Below are 20,671 nucleotides of genomic sequence, written 5' to 3'. Positions count from 1 at the left end.
AGAGCATATAATTTCATGAACCAAGAATAAAATGAGCTCTGGGCTTATGGACAAGATCTACCCCTGAATAATCTCCAGAACTCTGTTCATTTTATGCAATAGTTTAAGTTTTCTTCTGTCTTGGCCCAACTTATAAACAACAGAAATCTGAGTTGTGGGAATATAATTTATGAACAGAAAAGATTACTTGTCTGTGAATTGTGTTCTGAAGATGAAAGTAAATATACAAGAACATACGGTATTCCGTTAAAAGTTGCCAGATCATAATTATGTGGCAAGACAGTTATCAGAAATTAATCCATCTATTGAGAGCAATTGAAGACACTATTCTAATGTAGGCCCTTTTGAGGAGACAGCATTAACAGAAAAAAACTCATAGCAAAGGCTTGAGGGGGGAAATGAATCCAATCCAGCCTGAAAAAATCTGCACCAGGTTTGAAAAATCACCCCATCCTCTGGTGTAAGTGATGCTAAGAAGCACAAACTGCTTTTTGAATCTAAGTCCCTGTGTTTTCTGTGAAGGAGCTGTAAGTGGGGTGGGACAGAGATGGCACCTGGGGATTCTGAGGCACCCGCTCCTCTCTGAGACAGACAGGGATCAGGAGCCGGATTGGGACCAGACCACCAGCAACACACCAGAGGATGTTCTGTAAATAAGACCATGGCACTTAAGAATATTAACTACCTTCTCATCTTCTACCTCAGTTTTTCACTGCTCATCTACATAAAAAGTAAGCATTTCCCACTTTGGGCATTTTTTCCTGGTTTATTTCTGGCTTATTGTATTTCTTACAAACAATGGATAATGTTACATGTTCTATAAAATACAATGCTAAAAAGGAAGTTTTTATTTGTTTTTTTAAGTGTCATGTGTTAAAGAAATCAGTGATACCAGTTAATGTGAACAGTCAATTTTAAGATTCTATGATTTCCAGTAGGTATTCAGGTACAGAAATTTTGTTTGTAACCTTTGTAGTAGTGAGCTGGAGAATGAAATGGTCACATAGACGAGAAGATATTTTGTTGTGTTTACACTTTTACAAAATAGATTTAGCCCTTACTGATTGATATCCTTTAAAAGGAAGTTATTCATAAGCTATATTTCATTTTATTCCCATGTACTATATATTTATCTTCACTTTTAAATAACTCTGTATTGCAACATTTGCTCTCATAATCAAGGAGATAGCCTCAATGTTTCCCAGAGAGTAATGGTTCAAAGTGTTTCTTTCACCAGAGAAATGGGCTTTTACTGTTATGTGTTTCTGTTTTATAAATGAAGATATTATTTTCCACAAACTTCCCCAAATAGAAACAAGAGCAATGTTTCTGAGATAATCTTGTCAGTTCTATGGCAGGATAGAAAATCAGAGGAGACCAAATGGCCCCAGCAGTGTGTTTATGAAGGACAGTAGCTATTGAACACGTTTAAAACGAAGACAGGGAGAGTGTGTGCTTGTCAAAGGGGCCATGTGATTTGTGTCTGTTGAATCTGAATATCAATAAGGCAAAGCATAGAGCAGCTGCCGTTGAACAAGACAACTTGGCATTAGCACACAGTGTTGTGTAATCTGGGTCACCTTCTGTGGCTGCACCAGTGAGATTGTTACTTGTACGGTTTACAGTTGAACATATATTAGAGACTGAGTGAAGAAATAAGTAAATGCTATGGGTAGGTAGCTGATGGCAGGTACAGAAAAACCAACTCAAACTTTAAACAAATGATCAGTAAAATACTTGACTGCAACACACAGGCACAAAGGAATTTTTTCAGATATATTTGTTAAGGAGTTGTTATTTAAATAGTTATCTACCCTCCTTGAAACTTAATGTGAGCCCCAGGTAATGAGGAATGAGGAAGAGAAGTGCTGTGTTTAGTTGTGCAGGTAGGAAGAGAAAGGGAGAAAAATAAGACATAAGATGAATGTGAAGTGACTTTATGGTGCGTTTTATGGCAAAGAGCTTTGTCATTCAATGCAACAATATATATGAAAATTCCTAGAGTTTGCTGCAGTTTGTTTTAAAGGAAATGAATATGTGATATCTTTAATTAAAAAGATAATGACTATGAATTGATACTTACATATATATCATTTGTTTTTGCTCTCTTTGAGTAGGTAATTTTGATAGATTCTAAATACTTTGTAATTATTTGATTTGTTCTCCAGCACAGTATTGTTATTCATTTAAAAAAGTAAATTTGAAGTCTCATTTTCTTCCATTTTTAAGTAGGTAGACTTTTGTCTGTGTTAATATATTTGTTGGCAAGATATAATCATATTGCCTTCCCAATCAAAACATGTAGTTTAGACCTTGTTAGTTGAGTTTTTCTTTCCTACCTGACTTTAAAACATTCAGCTATCTAGCATGAGCCTTCCTTTCTACTCTTATCACCTAGTATTCTTGACATAAATTCTGTGTTCCAGACAAGTGAATAACATAATATATAGTAGTAAAAATTGCTGACATTGTGTTAAGCATTTTCTATCTCCTATATGTAATTTACTTCTTGTAACAACCCTATAAGATAGATACTATTATAGTAATTCACATTTTATAGAAGATGAAACAAAGATTCAAGTCACTATACCAGTGTATCTCAAACTTTGAGGCAACTCAGACAGCTGGAATGCCTGGTTAAAATGGGTAGCCTCTCAAGTCTAGCCCCAGGTACTTAGTGTCTTTATAGTAGATCCTGGGAACCTATAATTTAATTAGCTCTTCATTTCAAATACAGGTGACAGACGTTCTGACCTACACAATAAATCTTTATTAGGAACCTACTACATAATGATGCTAGGAATCATCAGAATAGTTAAATATAAACTATATTTAAATATAATATAAACTTTGTATTTATAATATAAAATTTATATTTAAACTTTAAATTTAAATATAAACTATATTTAAATATAAACTATATTAAAAATAACTATAGTTAAATATAAACTATAGTTAAATATAAAATCTTTCTCTTCAATGAGATTATTTAGGAGAAAAGAGAAACAATATGAGCTTTATAACTTGTTCACTCTTACACACATAATAACCCTGTCAAGTAGAATTTATTATTAATTCCATTTTGCAGCTGAAAAAACTGAGGCACATAGAGGTTTATTAATTTGTCCAAGGCCATACTGCTAGTGAATGGTGGATCTGGAATGTGAACCTGGAGATCTGGCTCTGGAGTAACTTACATGTAGTTACTCCCATGAAGTGATAATGCATAAGGGCTTTAAGACACTGCTTGGAACATAATAGCAAACAAAGAAATGTCCATTATCCAGGTACGGTGGCTCAAGCCTGTAATTCCAGCACTTTGAGAGGCTGAAACGAGATCACTTAAGCTTAGTTCAAGACCAGCCTAGGCAACATAACAAGACCTCATTTCTACAAAAAAATATAAAAAATTAACGGGGCATTGTGGTATGTGCCTGTAGTCACGGCTACTCAGGAGGCTGAGTCGGGAGGATTGCTTGAGACAGGGAGGTCGAGGCTACTGTGAGCCGTGATCCTGCCACTGCACTCCAGCCGGGCAAAAGGGCTACATCTTGTCTCAAGAAATAAAAAGAAAGGGATAAATAAATTTCAGTTATTAATATCATATTAGTTGAAGGAATCAATGATTCTTCCTTTGAACTTTGAAATATGTTCCCTTAAATTTAAGAGACAATAATCACCTCCAGTTCCATACTGTATTTTGTATCTAAAGTTCTGCCTTGCTTAGCTACCAGGGGAATGCTGTTTTTGTTTTCATCAACCTTTATGTCCTTCCAGTTGAGGACATGTGACATGAGGAATATTAGAGCAGAGTGCAGGAAGTGACATTCACTTTCTGTTCCTGAGCAGGTAGACATTCTCCTAACTTGGAGTGGCAATGAATGTGTCCTGATTGTTTTCATACCTGTTCCATGATTTTGCAAAACTGGTTCTAATGTGTGGGACCAACTAAATTTTAATAATTCAAGAAGAGCTATTATTTTTTGCTTCTGATGTATTAAAAGAGAAACTTATTAGAGGGAGACTCTCCTGTGATCCATTATTTGGAGACTGTCTTAAATAATGAGAGTACTTTATAATAAACTCTTTGGGACCTCAATGTATGAATCTGTCCTGAAGAGTTTTAAAGAAACAACCATGCCATGAATTAGAAAAGTAATGTCTATGTCTCTAGTCCTTTATATTTGGGGGAAAACTGAATATTTTCAATGTAAATGCCACATCTGGATTAATTTAAAAGTAACTGTTTTTATCTACATTTAAAGTATGATCACAACATGTAAATAAAATGTGGTTGGACAAAACTACTTTAGAGTTACTAGAATAATGTTAAAGAATTTAGGGTAGCATCCAGTCTTCTAAAAACCATTAACAATTGTTAAGTAATTGATTTGAATGGAGTTATTTTAAAAAGTACTTTCTAATATACCTAAAAGAATGAAGAACAAATAGAGATTAAATAAGAACTAACTGAATTTGCTTAATAGGTCAGAGAAGGTTGATGTTAATCATTAGGAAGTAATCACATACTCTTAAAATTCTACGTGTGTAGAAACATTGAAAACTTTGATCTTCACTGTGTAAGTTAATATCCTTGCAGCGGCATTTTGTAAAGTGCCTACCTAATTATTAGTGTGAGAAAAAGGTATCCTTTTGCTTCTTCATAAGTGAAATAATCTCATCAGTTTACAGTAAAATCGTCACTACTCCGTGAAGGTTACCCAGGGTTTCCTACATCACACAGCAGAATTAACTCTGGCTTCTTTTGTTAGATACTTCTCTTAGGCAAATGAGATTTTCTAGAGAATTGTATGCTTTCTTTTTCATCATTGATGATTTTCAAAAATTATAATTCGTGGTCTCACAATATCAAATACTGAAATTCAAATGGACAAAAAAAGTTAGAGTGTGTTTAAGCAAATTGTGGTACATCTATATAGTGGAATATTATTCAGTTATAAAAAGAAATGAACCATCAAGTCACAAAAGCACATGGAGGAACCTTAAATAAATATTGCTATGTGAAAGAAACTCGTCCAAAAAGGCTACATATTGTATGATTCCAATTTTATAACATCCTATAAAAGACAAAACTATAGAAGAATTATCAGTGGCTGCCAGAGAATCAAGACTGCAGAGAAGAAGCACAGGGGACTTTTAGAATAGTAATTATTCTGCATAATACTTTAATGGTACATTTGTCAAAATGTACAGAATTTTACAGTACAAAGAGTCTACCCAGTTGCATGCAAATTTAGAAAATCATTTAGGAAATCAAGGAAATCTCAGGAAGTAATTCAGACTTTGACACAACAATCTAACTGCATTATAAATGTATGAAATAATCTCACAGAGGGGTTGTGAAAAAAAACTGTTCACCTACGTAGTTTATGTAAATTTCCTTAGATATTACCTGACGTGCTTTCACTGTTCTAGTATCCCATCCAAGATATCACAGTACATTTTGCTGTCTTGTATTTTGAGGTTCCTCTTGGCTGTGACAGTTCCTCAGGCCTTCCTTGTTTTTGGTGACCTTGAAGGTTTTGAGTTCTGGCCAGGTATTTTACAGATTCTCCCAATATTGAGGTTAGTTTTACGTTTTCCTCATGGTGAAACTGGAGTTATAGGCTATTAGAATGAAGACCACAAAGGCAAAGGGTTATCCTCATAACATCATATCAATAATATTATCAATGATTTATACACTCAACATGATATATGACTGCTGATATTGACCTTAATCACCTGGGAGGTGATGTTATCAGGTTTCTCTGATAACTGTAAAGTTATGTCTTTTATTCTTCTCCATACTGTACTCTTAAAAAAGGAAGTCACTATATTAGCCCACACTTAAGAAGTTTGGAGTTATGATCACTCTCCTGGAGGGAAAAATTTACATAAATTATTTGAAATTCTTCTGCATAGGAGATCTGGCTCTTCTCTTTCATTTATTTATTTATTCAATGGTTTATTTGTATCAGTATGAATTTATTGACATTTATTTTATACTCTGGGTTATAATTCAATACTACTTTATTTTGTTACTCAAATTGTTCCAGCTTTGGCCTGTGGGAGTTCTTTTCAGTTGACTCCTATTTTCTTTTGACATACTCCCCATCAATGTGGGGTGCTTTTTAAAAAAGGATTTTCTTCCTTTCTGGTGCTACAGTCTGTTTCAGACTGATCTTGTGTATTTCCTGACCCAGTCCTACCATAAACCACCATTTCTCCAAGGAGCCCTGTTTCCTTTTATTAGAGAATGGTAACCCAAACCAAGATCTGGATGTCAGGTGTGCTTGTTGCTGCTGGGGTGTCAGGTCTTTTAGGCAATCTCAGCTGAAAGCACAGAAATATGTCTGTGTACTAGTCTATGTATATACATGTTTCTATAAATATCTCTACATGTCAATCTGTGCTTGTCTGTATTAAGCCAAATATGAGTTCATATTGATGCCTCTAACTCCATTTTCACATGGATCATTCTAGCTGTCTCCCCTTGCTTGTCTATAAATTCCAGTTCCAACAGTAAGAAACCTGATTTCCACTATCTGCCATTTATTCACTTGTTTAAATTCAGTATACATATATAGCAGTATTAGACTGTTAACCCATACTCCTATGGGAAACAACTTTATCTGTTTAAGTACAGTACTTATACCTATTTCCTTTTGTTTTTAGTTTTTCAGAGTCTTGTTTCCAAAACTATGTAGGTGAACAGTTTTTCCCCAACACCTTCTGTGAGATTATTTCATACATTTGTAATGCAGTTAGATTGTTGTGTCAAAGTCTGAATTACTTCTTGGGATTTCCTTGATTTCCTAAATGATTTTCTAAATTTGCATGCAATTGGATTGACTCTTTGTACTGTAAAATTCTGTACATTTTGGCAAATGCACCATTAAAGTATTATGCAGAATAATTACTATTCTAAAACTCTCCTATGCTGCTTCTCTGCACCCTTGATCCTCTGGCAGACACTGATAATTCTATGTCTCTATAATTTTGTCTTTTATAGGATGTTATAAAATTGGAATCATATAATATGTAGCCTTTTTGGATGAGTTTCTTTCACATATCCAAATTTATTTATTTAAGTTTCCTCCATGTGCTTTTGTGACTTGATAGTTCCTTTCTTTTTATTACTGAATAATATTCCATTATATAGATGTACCACAGTTTGCCTAAACACTCACCTACTGAAGGACACCTTTGTTGCTTTCAGTTTGGGGCTATTATATTAGTTTCCTAGGGCTACTGTAACAGTACTACAAACTGGGTAGCTTAAAGCAACATAAATTTATTCTCTCATAGCTCTGGAGGCTAAAGTCTGAAATCAAAGGTTAGAAGCACCTTGCTTCCTCTGAGACTCCACTTGGAATCCTTACCTGCCTTTTCCTGGCTTCCAGTGGTGTCATTCAGTCCTGGATGTTTCTTAGCTTGCAGCTGCATCACTCTAGTCTTGCCACTATCATCACATGATGTTCTCACTTTATCTGTCTACCTCTCTTCTAGTCTTCTTCTAAGGATATCAGTCATGTTGGAGTATATTTACCCTAATGATCCCATCTTAACTTGATTACATCTGCAAAAACCCTATTTGCAAATAAGGGCACATTCACAGGTACTGAGGGTTAGGACTCTGACATACCTTGGGGACACAATTCAACCTAAAACATCTACTATGAATAAAACTCTGATATGTGATTTAAAAAAATACTTGGTTAATACCACTTTTATTGGGTAAAATTGGTTTACAATGGATTTTTTTAACATAGTTTAAGTGCTCAATAAATATTTGTGGAGTAAATAGTTGTTATGTTTCAAGAAACATGATATAGATATCCTTATATTACCATGTGGTAGAAGAAAGATTATGCTAAACAATGTGCCCACATTGTTCTCTTCTTTTTCCCCTTCTTTACACTGTCCCTACCTTTTACATATTCAGCCTTTTACTTTGAATTAAGTGTTCAGAAATTTCCTCCTATCTAAATTTGCCCTATGAAATTAACTTAGAGTCTGATCAATATGTAAAATAGCACTAGATTTAGGTGTAAACATGCTTTCATATTTCCTCATGACAAACAGTTTAGCTGTCTTCCATATTTGAATGTTCAATTCTTTAACCTACTTTTTTTCACAAACTGCATTCTTACTTAGGGCACCAAAAGATTACTTTCCTTTATTATTGATTCAAAAAGTGATTGCAAGTTATTTTACTCTGCATGTGTTATTTGTTGTGTTTATTAATGAAATATCATCTTTTATTTTATTTGCATATTTTTGCCTTAACAATAAACAGTAAAATTTCTGAAAGGAAGAAGGTACTCAGTCATCTAGTATTAGATCACATTGGTTGCTATGGTTAGCACTCTTTATCTGTCATCTAGTGTCTTCCTAGTTTAATGAAAAGTAGTGATTCCTTCAAAGTTTCGATGCAACATGTTAAGTAGATTGTCCTATATTTCCTGGTTTTTGTCTTCAGAAGAGTTCTATTAAAAGCAAAATCCAAGGCAGTGTACTTTTAATAATAATAGTGTGGAATACAGCAGTATGAGATACAGTCATGCTGTATCCCATTAGCATGACTATTTGGAGTTGAGTGGTTTGGCTGGAACATAAATTTTACTGATTTTAGAGGTAACCAAGGTAAAGTTAGTTGTCCCTAGCCTTAAGATAGGACAATTAACAAATATTAAAATTTACTTTTTTTCCATAGTTTTTTCATTTACTGATTTATCCAATACATATTTATTGAGGGCCGTAAGTCTATATATCTGACAATGTTCTAGGCTCCAAGGGTGCAGTAGTGAACAGAAGAGACCACAATCCTTGATACTGTGAAATTTGTACTTCAGTGGCGTAAGACAGACAAAACCAAATAAATAAGTAAATCATGTAATCGTGAGCTGAAAAAAAGTGCTATAGAAGAAAGCAAAATAAGAGTAGCAGAGGGCAGCTAGACCGTGAGGATATCACAGTGAATAATATTTTGACAAAGAAAATAGCAAGTGCAAAGACCCTGAAACAGGAGTGTGCCTATAGTGTTTGAGATACTGTAAACTGTCCAACATAACTGAAGTGGATTGAGTAAAACAGGGCAAATTAGGAAAGGTGTCAGGAGTTTTACTATAAGTATCTCTCATTCTTACAATCAATACATATCTCTCATTCTTACAATACTGCATAGTAGCTATTAAGCCCATTAGGACACCTTAAGCAAATGACAGCCTAGGGTACGTACTAAAAACACAGCTACAAGGGAATACAACTGAGATTTAAACCAAGTTTGTCAGATTCTAAACCTCCCACAAGCTCACATCAGCTTATTTATTCCAAAAGATAAACACTGAGGAATTTAAGAGGCCAGTTATTAAAGCATTGGTGGCTTAAAATCAGCCACACTGGAAGTAATTTCATCACGGAATTTGGCAAACACTATAAATCAGGGTTTGGGAGGTTTTTTTTGTTTTTTTGTTTTTTTGTTTTTTTTTTTTTTCAAAAAAACAGTTAGTCCTAAATAATAAAAGTTTTCATTCTACCTTTAAAATTTTTTCAAAGTAAAATGTTTATAATTTCAACCACTATCCCACTCTTGTGACTAAATCTGCCAAGGCAGGAATGACTGATATGTAACCTAGATTAACCTCATTGTGTAGTCCTTTCGGTTCTCCACGTAATTGTCCTGATAATTCCCAGATGGATGACTCTTTTCTCTACATTCTGAATTCTTGGAACCTTTAAATACTTATTTTACTTTAGGCAAATTAGTGAGAGCAGAGTGCTAATGAGGCTGAGTTTATGGTTCAATCTCAACACAATTCAGTTTGCTTTGCACAGAGACCAGCTCTGTACAACAAGTAATTATGTCTGGTCAGATGGTCTCAAATTTGTAGTTTTGAATACAAGGAGAGAAAATGAAATTACCTCAACAAATTAAGCAACACCATTGAAATAATCAGTTGTTGGTTTGCCGCAATAACTTTTTCACACAGGTGATGCATTCTTATTATTGTGTTTCTGTCTTTAATTTTCCTTATCCATTATTCTTTTAATATAGCTGAAGAATAAATATTTATATTCAGCATTAATTTTTAAATGAGTAGTGTCAGTGAATCCAGATTCTGGCTCTGGCCCACAATTAGTTATGTATCTATAAATGCATCATTTAAACTTTCTAGGTCTCTAATTTCTCACTTGTAAAGTGAGGGGGTTATATTATCTAATTACCACATTTTTTCAAGACCTACATTTTATGATTTCATGATTATTCTAATTGAATAGTAGACATTGATGAGCAGAGTGTTTTTAGTGACCTCACTCTACATGATCCAGCTTCCACTAGGTTATATTGCAACAAAAAACAAACCCAAAGTCTTAGTGTTAAAACAACAAGGTGCATATCGTGTTCCCACCACATATTGCGTGCAAGTTGGCTGCAGCTCTGCCTCATTTGTATGGTTCATTGCTATAGTGAATGTTTGTTCCCTCTCCTCAAACGAATATATATATTGAAGCCCTAATCTCCAAAGCGGTGGTATTAGTGGGTGGGGCCTTTGGTAGGGGATTAGGTCACAAGGGTGGAGGCCTCACACATGGAATTAGTGCCCTTGTAAAAGAGATGTCCAATAAATTCCTTACTCCTTCCACCATGTGCGGACACATGGAGAAGATGGCCCTCTACCTATGAACCAGAAAGTTGGCCCTGGACAGACCCCATATCTGCTGGTGCTTTGACCTAGGACTTCCCAGCCTCCAAAACAAGAACGACAACAAAAATTTTCTTGTTTATAAAGCCACTTAGTCTATGATAGTTTGTTTTGGCAGCCTAAATAGATTAAGACATTCATTTTAGGACACAATCTGAAGGGGCAATCCCCTTTAGAGAACGCTGTTTTAATGGCAGAGGGAAAAGGGTAATGGAGGAAGTATATAATAGCTCTTAAAAGCTTCAGCTTTGCTTTGACATACCTCAGTTTGGCTCACCTTTCATTAACAAAAGCAGCTCATGTGGCTAAGCTTGACATCAATGGACTAAAGTCCATATTCAGGCGTAAAATATTTGGAACAAATAATGTTTTCTACTCCATCTTTTTTCTTCTTTCCAGCTTCCAGGGATCAATTTATAAACAAATTTCTTTAAATAACCATTAAAATAAATATTAGAAATTTAAAAGACTTGACAAAAATATTATTTCAGCAACTATATATTAAGCAGTTAAAATGAGCAAGGTCCACTGTTCTCCAGGCGTGTACACTCTAGTGGGGTGGGCATGTGTGAAAAGGCTGTACAGACATTTTTGCCTAAGAAAATCATCTTACTTTTTAAAATGATGTCAGAAGTCTGTGCATGGATCTGGCTACTATTTTCACATGTAGATAGAGGTAGAAATTTTATTCTGAAAAATAAAACTAGTCTTATCTATGAAGAAATGTTTTCCGGAAGAAAATATAATCAAGCTTGCTTCGAAATTATTAGCCCTAATGAAAGTAGTTATATTTTGAGGTTAAGGTCAACTTAGATTTGGCAAACAGCGTACACAGTTTGTAGATTAGGAATTCCTATTTCTGTCTAACCTCATTTCACTTATTGTTAGCACCTATACCAGAGGTTGGGTAAGGAAAGAGAGGAAAAATGAAATGTAAAGCTTTACATTTTATGTATCAGTGCCTGAAAATTACATCAAACACAATATTGCAAGGAGCTACTTAATACTTTCACAGACTAAGATCCTTAAAAGAAGCCTTTACAGCCTACCCATTATAGTATCAACTGTATTTCTACAATTTATCCTAAAGTAATCATAAAATAAAGCATTACTTTCTGTAATTATAAACTCAATTATAGATGCAAATATAAATTGTGTTCTCTTCACTAACCTCATTATATCAAAACTTTCTTTGTTTTCTGGCTTTTTTTTTTTTTTTTTAACAACCCCTCTGTGGAGCAACTGAAATCAGGAAATATATGTGCTGTTTAATTCTTTCTGCTCAGCTGCTTCAGCTAGCAGGCTAGCTATATGAACTGCTTGAAGTTCAGAATAGCTCTAGAACTAAGGCAAAGTTTGCATAAACGTAGTTTTTTCTGTAGGCTGGGAAATATGCAATTGTGTCTATATAGAGGGACTCAATGTCAATAGTGAAAGCAGCCCACTGCTCCCTACCCTTTTATTCTCATATTCTTTGTTTTTGGAGATAATACATCTCTAAAAGTTTTTTTTAAAATTAGAGTAGTCTATGATTCATGCTTTCCTTGCCTACCAGATACAACTAATCTCTGTTACCCAGTTTCTCTATGTCAGACATTAGGCTGAATGTTTTTACAAGTTTATCTCATTTAATTCAAACCTTGTGATGAAAATTTTATTATTTCTATTTTGCAGAGATATCTAAGGCTTGGAGTGCACAAGTAAAGCCACTGAATTGTTTATTTAGATGCTTAAATTATTTTTTTAATGTAAGTAGTTTTCACAGAACCATATCAGAAGGTCAGAATTTGGAAAAACCAATGTCATTATTCATAAGACCATGGACAATTTAAAACTTTTGGTCCTTCTGAATTAAATAGCCTTCTATAGATACAGCATGGAAACTCTGCATCCAGACTTTTGGCTTTATGAAGGGAAGCATTAATGTAAATCTAATTGTTAATCGTAAATCAGAAAAACATAAGGGAGAGAGATGCAGTGAAAAGATCGTCAATCAAGGTTGTAAGTAGGTTCCATCTGTGAATAATAATCTATTTCTCAAACAATAAGAAATACAGGTTTTAAAGATAATTTAGCATGTATTCATCACCAGCTACATGTGCTGCAGGTATAATTTCAAATATCAACATACTATATACCCTCAAAGGGAATTTGTTGTGTGACAGATGATAGAATTCAGAGAGCCATGAGCTTTGGGAATAAACTGGCTTTAAAAAATCCAGATATCATACCAAACATGTATTCTATCAAGTACATTTCTTTAAGGCATTTTTTAAAAAACTCTAAAAGGTAGTAATTCATACTGGAATTGCTTAGATGATAGATTGTCACAAAAATATATTTTATTAGTTCTTAGGGTCAGTTGTAGTCCTTGCCATCAATATAACTATTTTTTTAAAGAAGGATAATTTTTATTATGTCCTTTTCCTAGTGGATATTTCACTGTTAATTGTTCATGGCTGGTAAACTCATATTTATGAAGACTCAAACATTTATTTAATTCACTATGCTTTCGTTGTTTCCTGACATATATGATCATATTTTGTAAAGTACATTGGTCAGTGAGATTGTATATATGACATTGGATTAAAAAATTTAATGTGTAAAATAAACACATCGGGGGGGGCGGTCATTTANGTGTGTGTGTGTGTGTGTGTGTGTGTGTTTGAAGGGAAGAGGATCTCAGGTCATATGGGTACTGTAAATGGGATAGATGCAGAGTCTCAGGGTTTTGATTTTCTAGAGGTAAGGTGTGAAAGGACAGGAAGTTATTAGCTTCATTGTTGCTCACCACATCCCTGACAGTGGGAAGATTATTTTTTAGGCCTTCTTTTTCCCTGAACAGCTCGGTTTCACATCCCCCAGCTCCTTTCCATGACCATTAAAAACCAAACTCTTGATGCATGGGATCCATTTTTCCCTCTTCTCCTTTCCCCTCTATCAGCCAACAAGACAGACACAGTATGAATGTACATTGAGTGTCATGCTGATTTTCAACTCTTTCATCCCCTGTGTTACCTAGTGATCTCCCTTTCCTTCACTTACATATTTAAATAATATTTGTTGTATTTGATTCATTATTTCTGAGTATTTGTAATGGGAGGATTTTAAGTTTACGTACATTTGCCCTCTCACTAAAAATAGAAGTTAATTATCCATTCACTAAAGTAAAAATATCTGTGTGGAAATGACATGCTTTTACAGGAAATTATGTTTCTTGTGCCTGGCTCTCTGGTACTAAATGCAAATGTATTTTTAATTGTAATGAGCTCTAATCAAGAAAGAATTTTTCTTTAAAACAAATAGCTTTCAAAATGAGAAATGAAACTAAAATATACTGTGGACACTAATCATCTCGATTTTATACTTATATGACAATCTCACAGACTAGTCCAACTTTTGTAAATTTGCTTTTGAATAGGTAATAAGTACTAAAACTAATAATTTCAAGACCTAGGATGACAACATTTTAAAACTTAATTAGTAATATTTAAATTTCCATGGAAGATAATTCATTTCCTGGACAATATAGTCTTTTAAAACTCCATTTAAATAAAGATGTTAATAATGAAAATATTTAAATATATAAGTGAGTGGGCATGTGTCTTTTATCCCATTGTAATGAATTGATTTTTACTTTATTCAACACTATGGGATAATAAACATATGGCACTTTGCAAGTAGTTTATTTTAGCTTTTAATTACATTGGGGAATTTAATATTTCAGTATTTCCTTAATTTTCTAACATTAATTGGTTACATGTTTTATCAAATTAATGTTTGTGATTACTGCAAAAATCTTATACTCAAAATAGCTTCAAATTACTGTACATGATAAAATTTCATTTGATTTTTATCTCAATTCAGTCATCAAAAATTCATGACACTGTTGGATATTAGTTCATGCTGTTATCTTTCTACAGTAAAAGCAGAATTAGCTAGAGATTTTGTATTTATTTCAAGATGCCACATATATTTGTCTTTTCAGTTTCCAGAGTCCTTAGCATGCATAGTGCTTAATAGAGCACATTCCTGGACAGCTTGCTATTCTTCATTGAAATTTTGGATTGTATATAATGCATTATATATGCATACATATGTACATACAACATTGCAAGTTTCATTCCATACAGTTCTTTGCTTTCCTGTCTATATTGTCCTGGAAGGCTTGCATTTAAGTTATGACCTAAGTTTGTTTTCCTTGAGTCTTTGGGAGGGGAGTATTTTTTTCATAAATGATATGTAAGAACTCTAAATTCTCATAAAATTATAAACATTTTTCAACCTCTTGGCAGGCTATAGAATTGTTAATCCTTTTTCAATGGTCTTTAAATGCTGTCCTGTTGCCTTCCAGCTTGCAGCTGGCCCAAGGTCTCAGTGAGGGTGGTGCTGGATTGTGTCATCAGGGTGCTAAACACCTGAGTCCTAAGGATCAAAGCTGAAAACCAAAGTAATGTATCAAATCCCAAGAGGCAGGCAAGAGCAAGGGTCAAAAGTATAATAGGGACAACTGAGAGCAGTGTGGGATAGCCAACAGGTTAGAGCAGCTGAACCTGGAGAAGTAACTTGGGGCTTTATCTTGTAGGATAAAGATTCTGGCAGTAAAACATTTTTAAGCCAAAGAAAGAGTGGAACCAGACACTTAAGAACTTCACAGTATCACTGAGTTGTGTGTCTCATCATGGTATATTTTGTAGTTTATATTTCACCGGTAATGGAATGGCACAATTCAAGCCTTTGGTTTGTAGCACTGCAGCATTTAATAGCTGAAATATATTTGAGCAACTTTATTTTGGTCACCCTCCTTTCTTCCACCCACATGATTAAGATTTGTTAATGGAGATATTTGTCAGACTGTACAAGATTGTGAATTAGATTTTCTTTTAAGTGCAACATATGGCTGAGGATCTAATCTTATTTCTGCCTGAGACCTGGTGTACGTAGGATGATCCTAATAAAGTATTATGTCTTCATAAAGACAAAAGCCAGACTTACTGTGAAACACAGCATCACACAGCTGGAAGAGGGCTACTTTGGTCTCTACTATTAGGTCTAAGAAAGATAACATGTTAACTCTTCTAAGATTTTTTAAAAAGTTTTCTCTTAAGACGAAGTAATACGTAATCCCTCATTAATAGATTTTATAGACAGAAGAAGGCTGTAAAAATATGAGCACTAGAATGGAGAATCTGAGTTCTAGAACTGTCTAAACTACAAAATACAAATTGCTTAAATCTCTCTTGGACTGTTTCTCTATCTGCAAAATATAGGCATAAATAATGTTCATAGCTATATTAACAAGAAACACTTTTTCATCACAGATAAAATAAGGGGCTGTTAAGCCAGACTGCAGGCCTTGAATTCTACCTCTGCTACTTACCAGATGTTTGGCTTCAGAAAATTACTTTTGCAAGCCTCACTTTCTTTATCTATAAAATGGAAATAATAATGGTACTTATGCTATTTTATGAAGCTTAATTGATATCATCATGGTAAATGATTTAGAAAGTACCAAACTATGCCTGGAATATAGTAAACAGTACATTTTAATTTCTACTTGCATTATTCAATTAGATCACTGAATTTATTTCATCTTTTCTTGTATCAAAACTGCCTTGCTACAGATCCAGAAGTCAGTTGTATCTCCAGGTAAGAAGAAAGTGATAGACTTCAGAAATAAAGTGAAGTGATTTACCATTGAGACCCCATTTATCTGATATTGGAATCCCAGGCTTTTAGGAACTGATTTATCTGGTAACCAAGTTGATACAGTTTGGCTGTATCCCCACCCAAATATCATCTTGAATTGTAGCTCTCATAATTCCCACATGTTGTGGGAGGGGCCTGGCGGGAGATAATGGAATCATGGGGGCAGTTCCCCCGTACTGTTCTCATGGTAGTGAATAAGTCTCACAAGGTCTGGTGGTTTCATAGCGGGGAACCTCTTTCACTTGGTCCTCATTTCTCTCTTGCCTGCCGCCATATAAGACATCCCTTTTGCCTTCTGCCATGATTGTAAGGCCTCCCCAGCCATGGGAAACTGTGGGTCCACTAAACCTCTTTTTCTTTATAAATTACCCAGTCTCAGGTATGTCTTTATCAGCAGGATGAAAACAGACTAATACACAAGTCTCCTCCTTGATTGACTTCCTCTCTTTATTCTCCAGTCCTATTAGGTGTGTTTGTTCTTATTACCTTGTTCTTGCTATATTGGGCTTTTCTAATCCAGAGCTCTAGTTTTCCTATGACTGGGCTACTGAATCTTGTGGCATGGGTCATCTGAAACTCCATCAACTGCTTGCCATAATCTCAGTTCTGTCCCGTGTTTGCACCTTGTCCAACATTCCTGATATCCATGCTGTACTCTTTCCCCTTCTAATGATTTTCTTCATGTTGATTACCTGCTCCTAATTGTTCCTTTCTAGATTTAAAAAATATTAAGTTGTGCTAATATACATATATTAGTTGTCTTTGGCAGTTAGAGTCCACAAAATTTGTTGGTTAATTGAATGTGTTAAGAAAAGATGAGAAAGGACCAAGATGAACCTGAGGATTCTGGCTTGGTCGATTGTGTGGCCAGTACTTCCATCAGCTTTCTAGCTGAGGTATGGAAAATGGCAGGGGGAAAAGTGCTGCATGGGAGTACAGGATGAAGATGACCAGCTTTAGTATGTTTGCAAGTTGAGTTAGAATGGAGATATCAGATAGTGTGATAGCCTTCGTGCTGAGGAAAGAGGGATGTGCTAGAGATTACAATTTGGGAGATATCAATCCATACATAGCAAGTAAAGATCTGATGATTGGGGATCACCCAGGGGAGAGTCCACAGGGAAAAAGGAAGAGGGCCCCTAAGAAGCAGTCATTTTAAATGACAACTGAGAAAAGAGAATTCACAAAGGAGCCTATAGAACTTAAGAGAGGAAAAGAAAAAAGTCAGAGAAGTATGAAGTTATGAAAAAGAATAGCTTTTAAGAGAAAGAGAGATAAGATAATTCAAATATCAAGACTTCAAGTAAGAAAATGACTCCAAGTGTGTTATTACTGGAGACCCTGGCCAGTAGGTTCATGGGGTGGTGAGGACAGTAGCCAGATGGCAGTTGGCTGCACACTGAGTGGAAGCTGAGTGAGAATAAATGGTGAACATAGACAACTGTTCTGAGAGGTCTGGCTGTAAAGAGGGGAAGACAGATACTACAGGAGCCATAGGGAAATAAAGGAGAGCTAAAGAGGGTTATGTTATATACTTTGCTTCTTTTCTTTTTTTCTATTTTTAGCAAAAAATGTGAACATGCGTACATACTTACGGAGAAAAAAGAAATTACAAATGGAAAATAAAGAGAAGGAAGACCTTCTAGGGAAATAAAAGAATCTTATTCTGAGCACGGTGATGTTTTATCCTCGGATAAAGAAAGAAAACGTGGTAGCCTGGTTAACAGGAGGAAAACAGGAATAGATGTATATGGATGTAGATAAGTCTATAACATTCGTACAGGGGAATTAAAGAAGGTGCCTCTAACAGGTTCTATTTACTCTGCAAAGTAAATTGCAGAGGATGAAAAAGTGGGGTAAGAGGATTAAATGCTTCAGGCGAGAGGAACCTGTAAGTAGTAGTTTTCTCCATAAATTTTAGAGGTTAATAATTTTCAGTGTTTTGGACAAAATGAACAAGTTGATTCTGAAATTGAGTAGAATAACAAAGAAATAAAACTGGCTAATACACTCCTGAGGAAGAATAATGACTTGGAGGGAATATGTCCTACCAAATAATATAGCAAGAATTATTATAATGCTATAATAATTTAAAAAGTATGACATTGGCTCGGGGTAAATATATAAAACAAAGACTCAGAAAGGGCCATATATAAATGGAAAATTATACATAACAGAAATTGTATTGCCATCATTGGGAACAGAACAAATGGTATTAAAAATTTTTTGTCCAATCATTTATTGATATGGAAAACATAGAATTGATCTTCTTCTCATTTATACATAAAAACTAATTCCAGATAAATTAATTATGTGGGAAAAGCAAAAATTTTATACTTTAAAAAGGCAAAAGAGTATTTCATTACCTCAATGTAGGAATACACTTATTTAAGACAAAAGTGGTGATTATGAAAAAATTAAGGATAAATTCAATTACGTTAAATTAACTATAATAGTAAAAAATACTGTAAGTAATGTCGACAAACTGGGAGAAGGAATTTGTGTGGCATACAATCAACAAGATAATGATGATCTTAGCACATAAAGCACTCCTTTAAATCAATGAGAAAGTGACAATAGACCAAATAATGTAGTGGGAATGAGACATGAAGAGCTATTTCACAGAAGAGGAAACACGAATCATCAAAAACATAAGAAAATGCAGTCCGTCTCACTAGTTATCAGGGAAATGCAAGTTCAGATCACAGATAAATGCCATTTTGCAGCCAGATTGGTAAAAAGGATTACATCTTACAAAGCCAATCTAATAGACACGTGGAACAACAAGCAAGAGTGACTCTTACCTAGTACTAATGCATGTATACATTGGCGATAGCTCTGGGAAGCAATTTGAGGTTATTTTATAAATTTGACTGTAAATTTATTCTAACTTAGTAATTCCACTCCTACACACACACACGCTAAAGGAAAAATCTTCAATGTGTATGTGCAATAGAAAATGTGCACAAAATCGTTCATACAGCAAAAACTCTTGAAAAATAAAAGTATTTTTGCCTTGACAAGAAAAGGAAAAACAAACTATGGTATATTTATACAACAGGTTGTTAGAGGATATTGAAAATGAATGAACTACTGTTATGTGCAATTACATGCATAAATTGTTAAAACCTAATGTTGAACCAAAAAAGGCAGGACTCTATAGACCAGGATGTGCTATACAGACATGCCTCAATTTATTGTACTTCGCAGTAATGTGCTTCACATATACTGCGTTTTTTCACAAATTGAAGGTTGTGGCAACTCAGCATCAAGCAATAGCATGTGCCCACTTTGTGTCTCGGTGTGACATTTTGATAATTTTTGCCATATGTCAAACTTTTTTAGTATTTTGTTACATCTGTTAGGGTAATCTGTGATCAATGATCTTTGATATTCCTATTGTAATTGTTTTGGGGCACCACAAACTATGCCCAATGACAACCAACTTAATTGGCAAATGTTCAGTATGTCTGACCACTTCACTGATTGGATGTTCCTCTGTTTTTCTCCCTATTCTCCAGCCTCCGTATTCCCTGAGACTAAACAATACTGAAATTAGGCCAACTAATAACCCTATAAGGCCCTTTCAATGTTCAAGTGAAAGTGAGGGTCACCCAACTATCACTTGAAATCAAAATCTAGAACCCATTAAGCTGAGAGAGGAAGGCGTATTGATTGAGATAGGCTGAAACTAATCCTGTAGTGCCAGACAGCCAAGATGTGAATGCGGAGGAAAAGTTCTTGATAGGTGGGAACTGAACAATGAGATCACTTGGACTCGGGAAGGGGAACATCACACACCGGGGCCTATCATGGGGAGGGGGTAGGGGGGAGGGATTGCATTGGGAGTTATACCTGATGTAAATGACTAGTTGATGGGTGCTGACGAGTTGATGGGTGCAGCACAGCAACATGGCACAAGTATACATATGTAACAAACCTGCACGTTATGCACATGTACCCTAGAACTTAAAGTATAATAATAATAAAAAATAAAAAAATAAAAAAATTAAATTAAAAAAAAAGAATGTTAAAACTGCTACTCTAGTTCACACACAAATGATAAAAAAAAAAAAAAAAAAAAGTGAAATAGGCTTATTGTTGAGATGGCGAAAGTTTGAGTGGTCTGGATAGAAGATCAAACCAGCCACAATATTTCCTTAAGCCAAAGCCTAACCCAGAGCCAAGCCCCTACTCTCCTCAATTCTATGAAGGCTGGGAGAAATGAGGAAGCTGCAGAAGAAAAGCTGGAA

At 34.7% G+C, this 20,671-nt stretch overlaps 1 protein-coding gene across 1 annotated transcript in view; it reads left to right on the top strand.

The window, feature by feature from the left end:
- Positions 1 to 452: 452 nt before the first annotated feature.
- The window catches only part of CRB1 (crumbs 1, cell polarity complex component), a 150,788-nt gene continuing 130,569 nt past the window's right edge, over positions 453 to 20,671 (top strand). The window contains exon 1 of the mRNA XM_025397744.1: positions 453 to 731. Coding sequence (XP_025253529.1) covers positions 662 to 731 — 70 coding nt within the window. The 5' untranslated portion in view covers positions 453 to 661. The remainder of the gene's footprint in view (positions 732 to 20,671) is intronic.

Source organism: Theropithecus gelada, chromosome 1 (genome assembly GCF_003255815.1).
Source record: "Theropithecus gelada isolate Dixy chromosome 1, Tgel_1.0, whole genome shotgun sequence".
NCBI lineage: Eukaryota > Metazoa > Chordata > Mammalia > Primates > Cercopithecidae > Theropithecus > Theropithecus gelada.
This window is presented reverse-complemented; position numbering and strand designations above follow the sequence as displayed.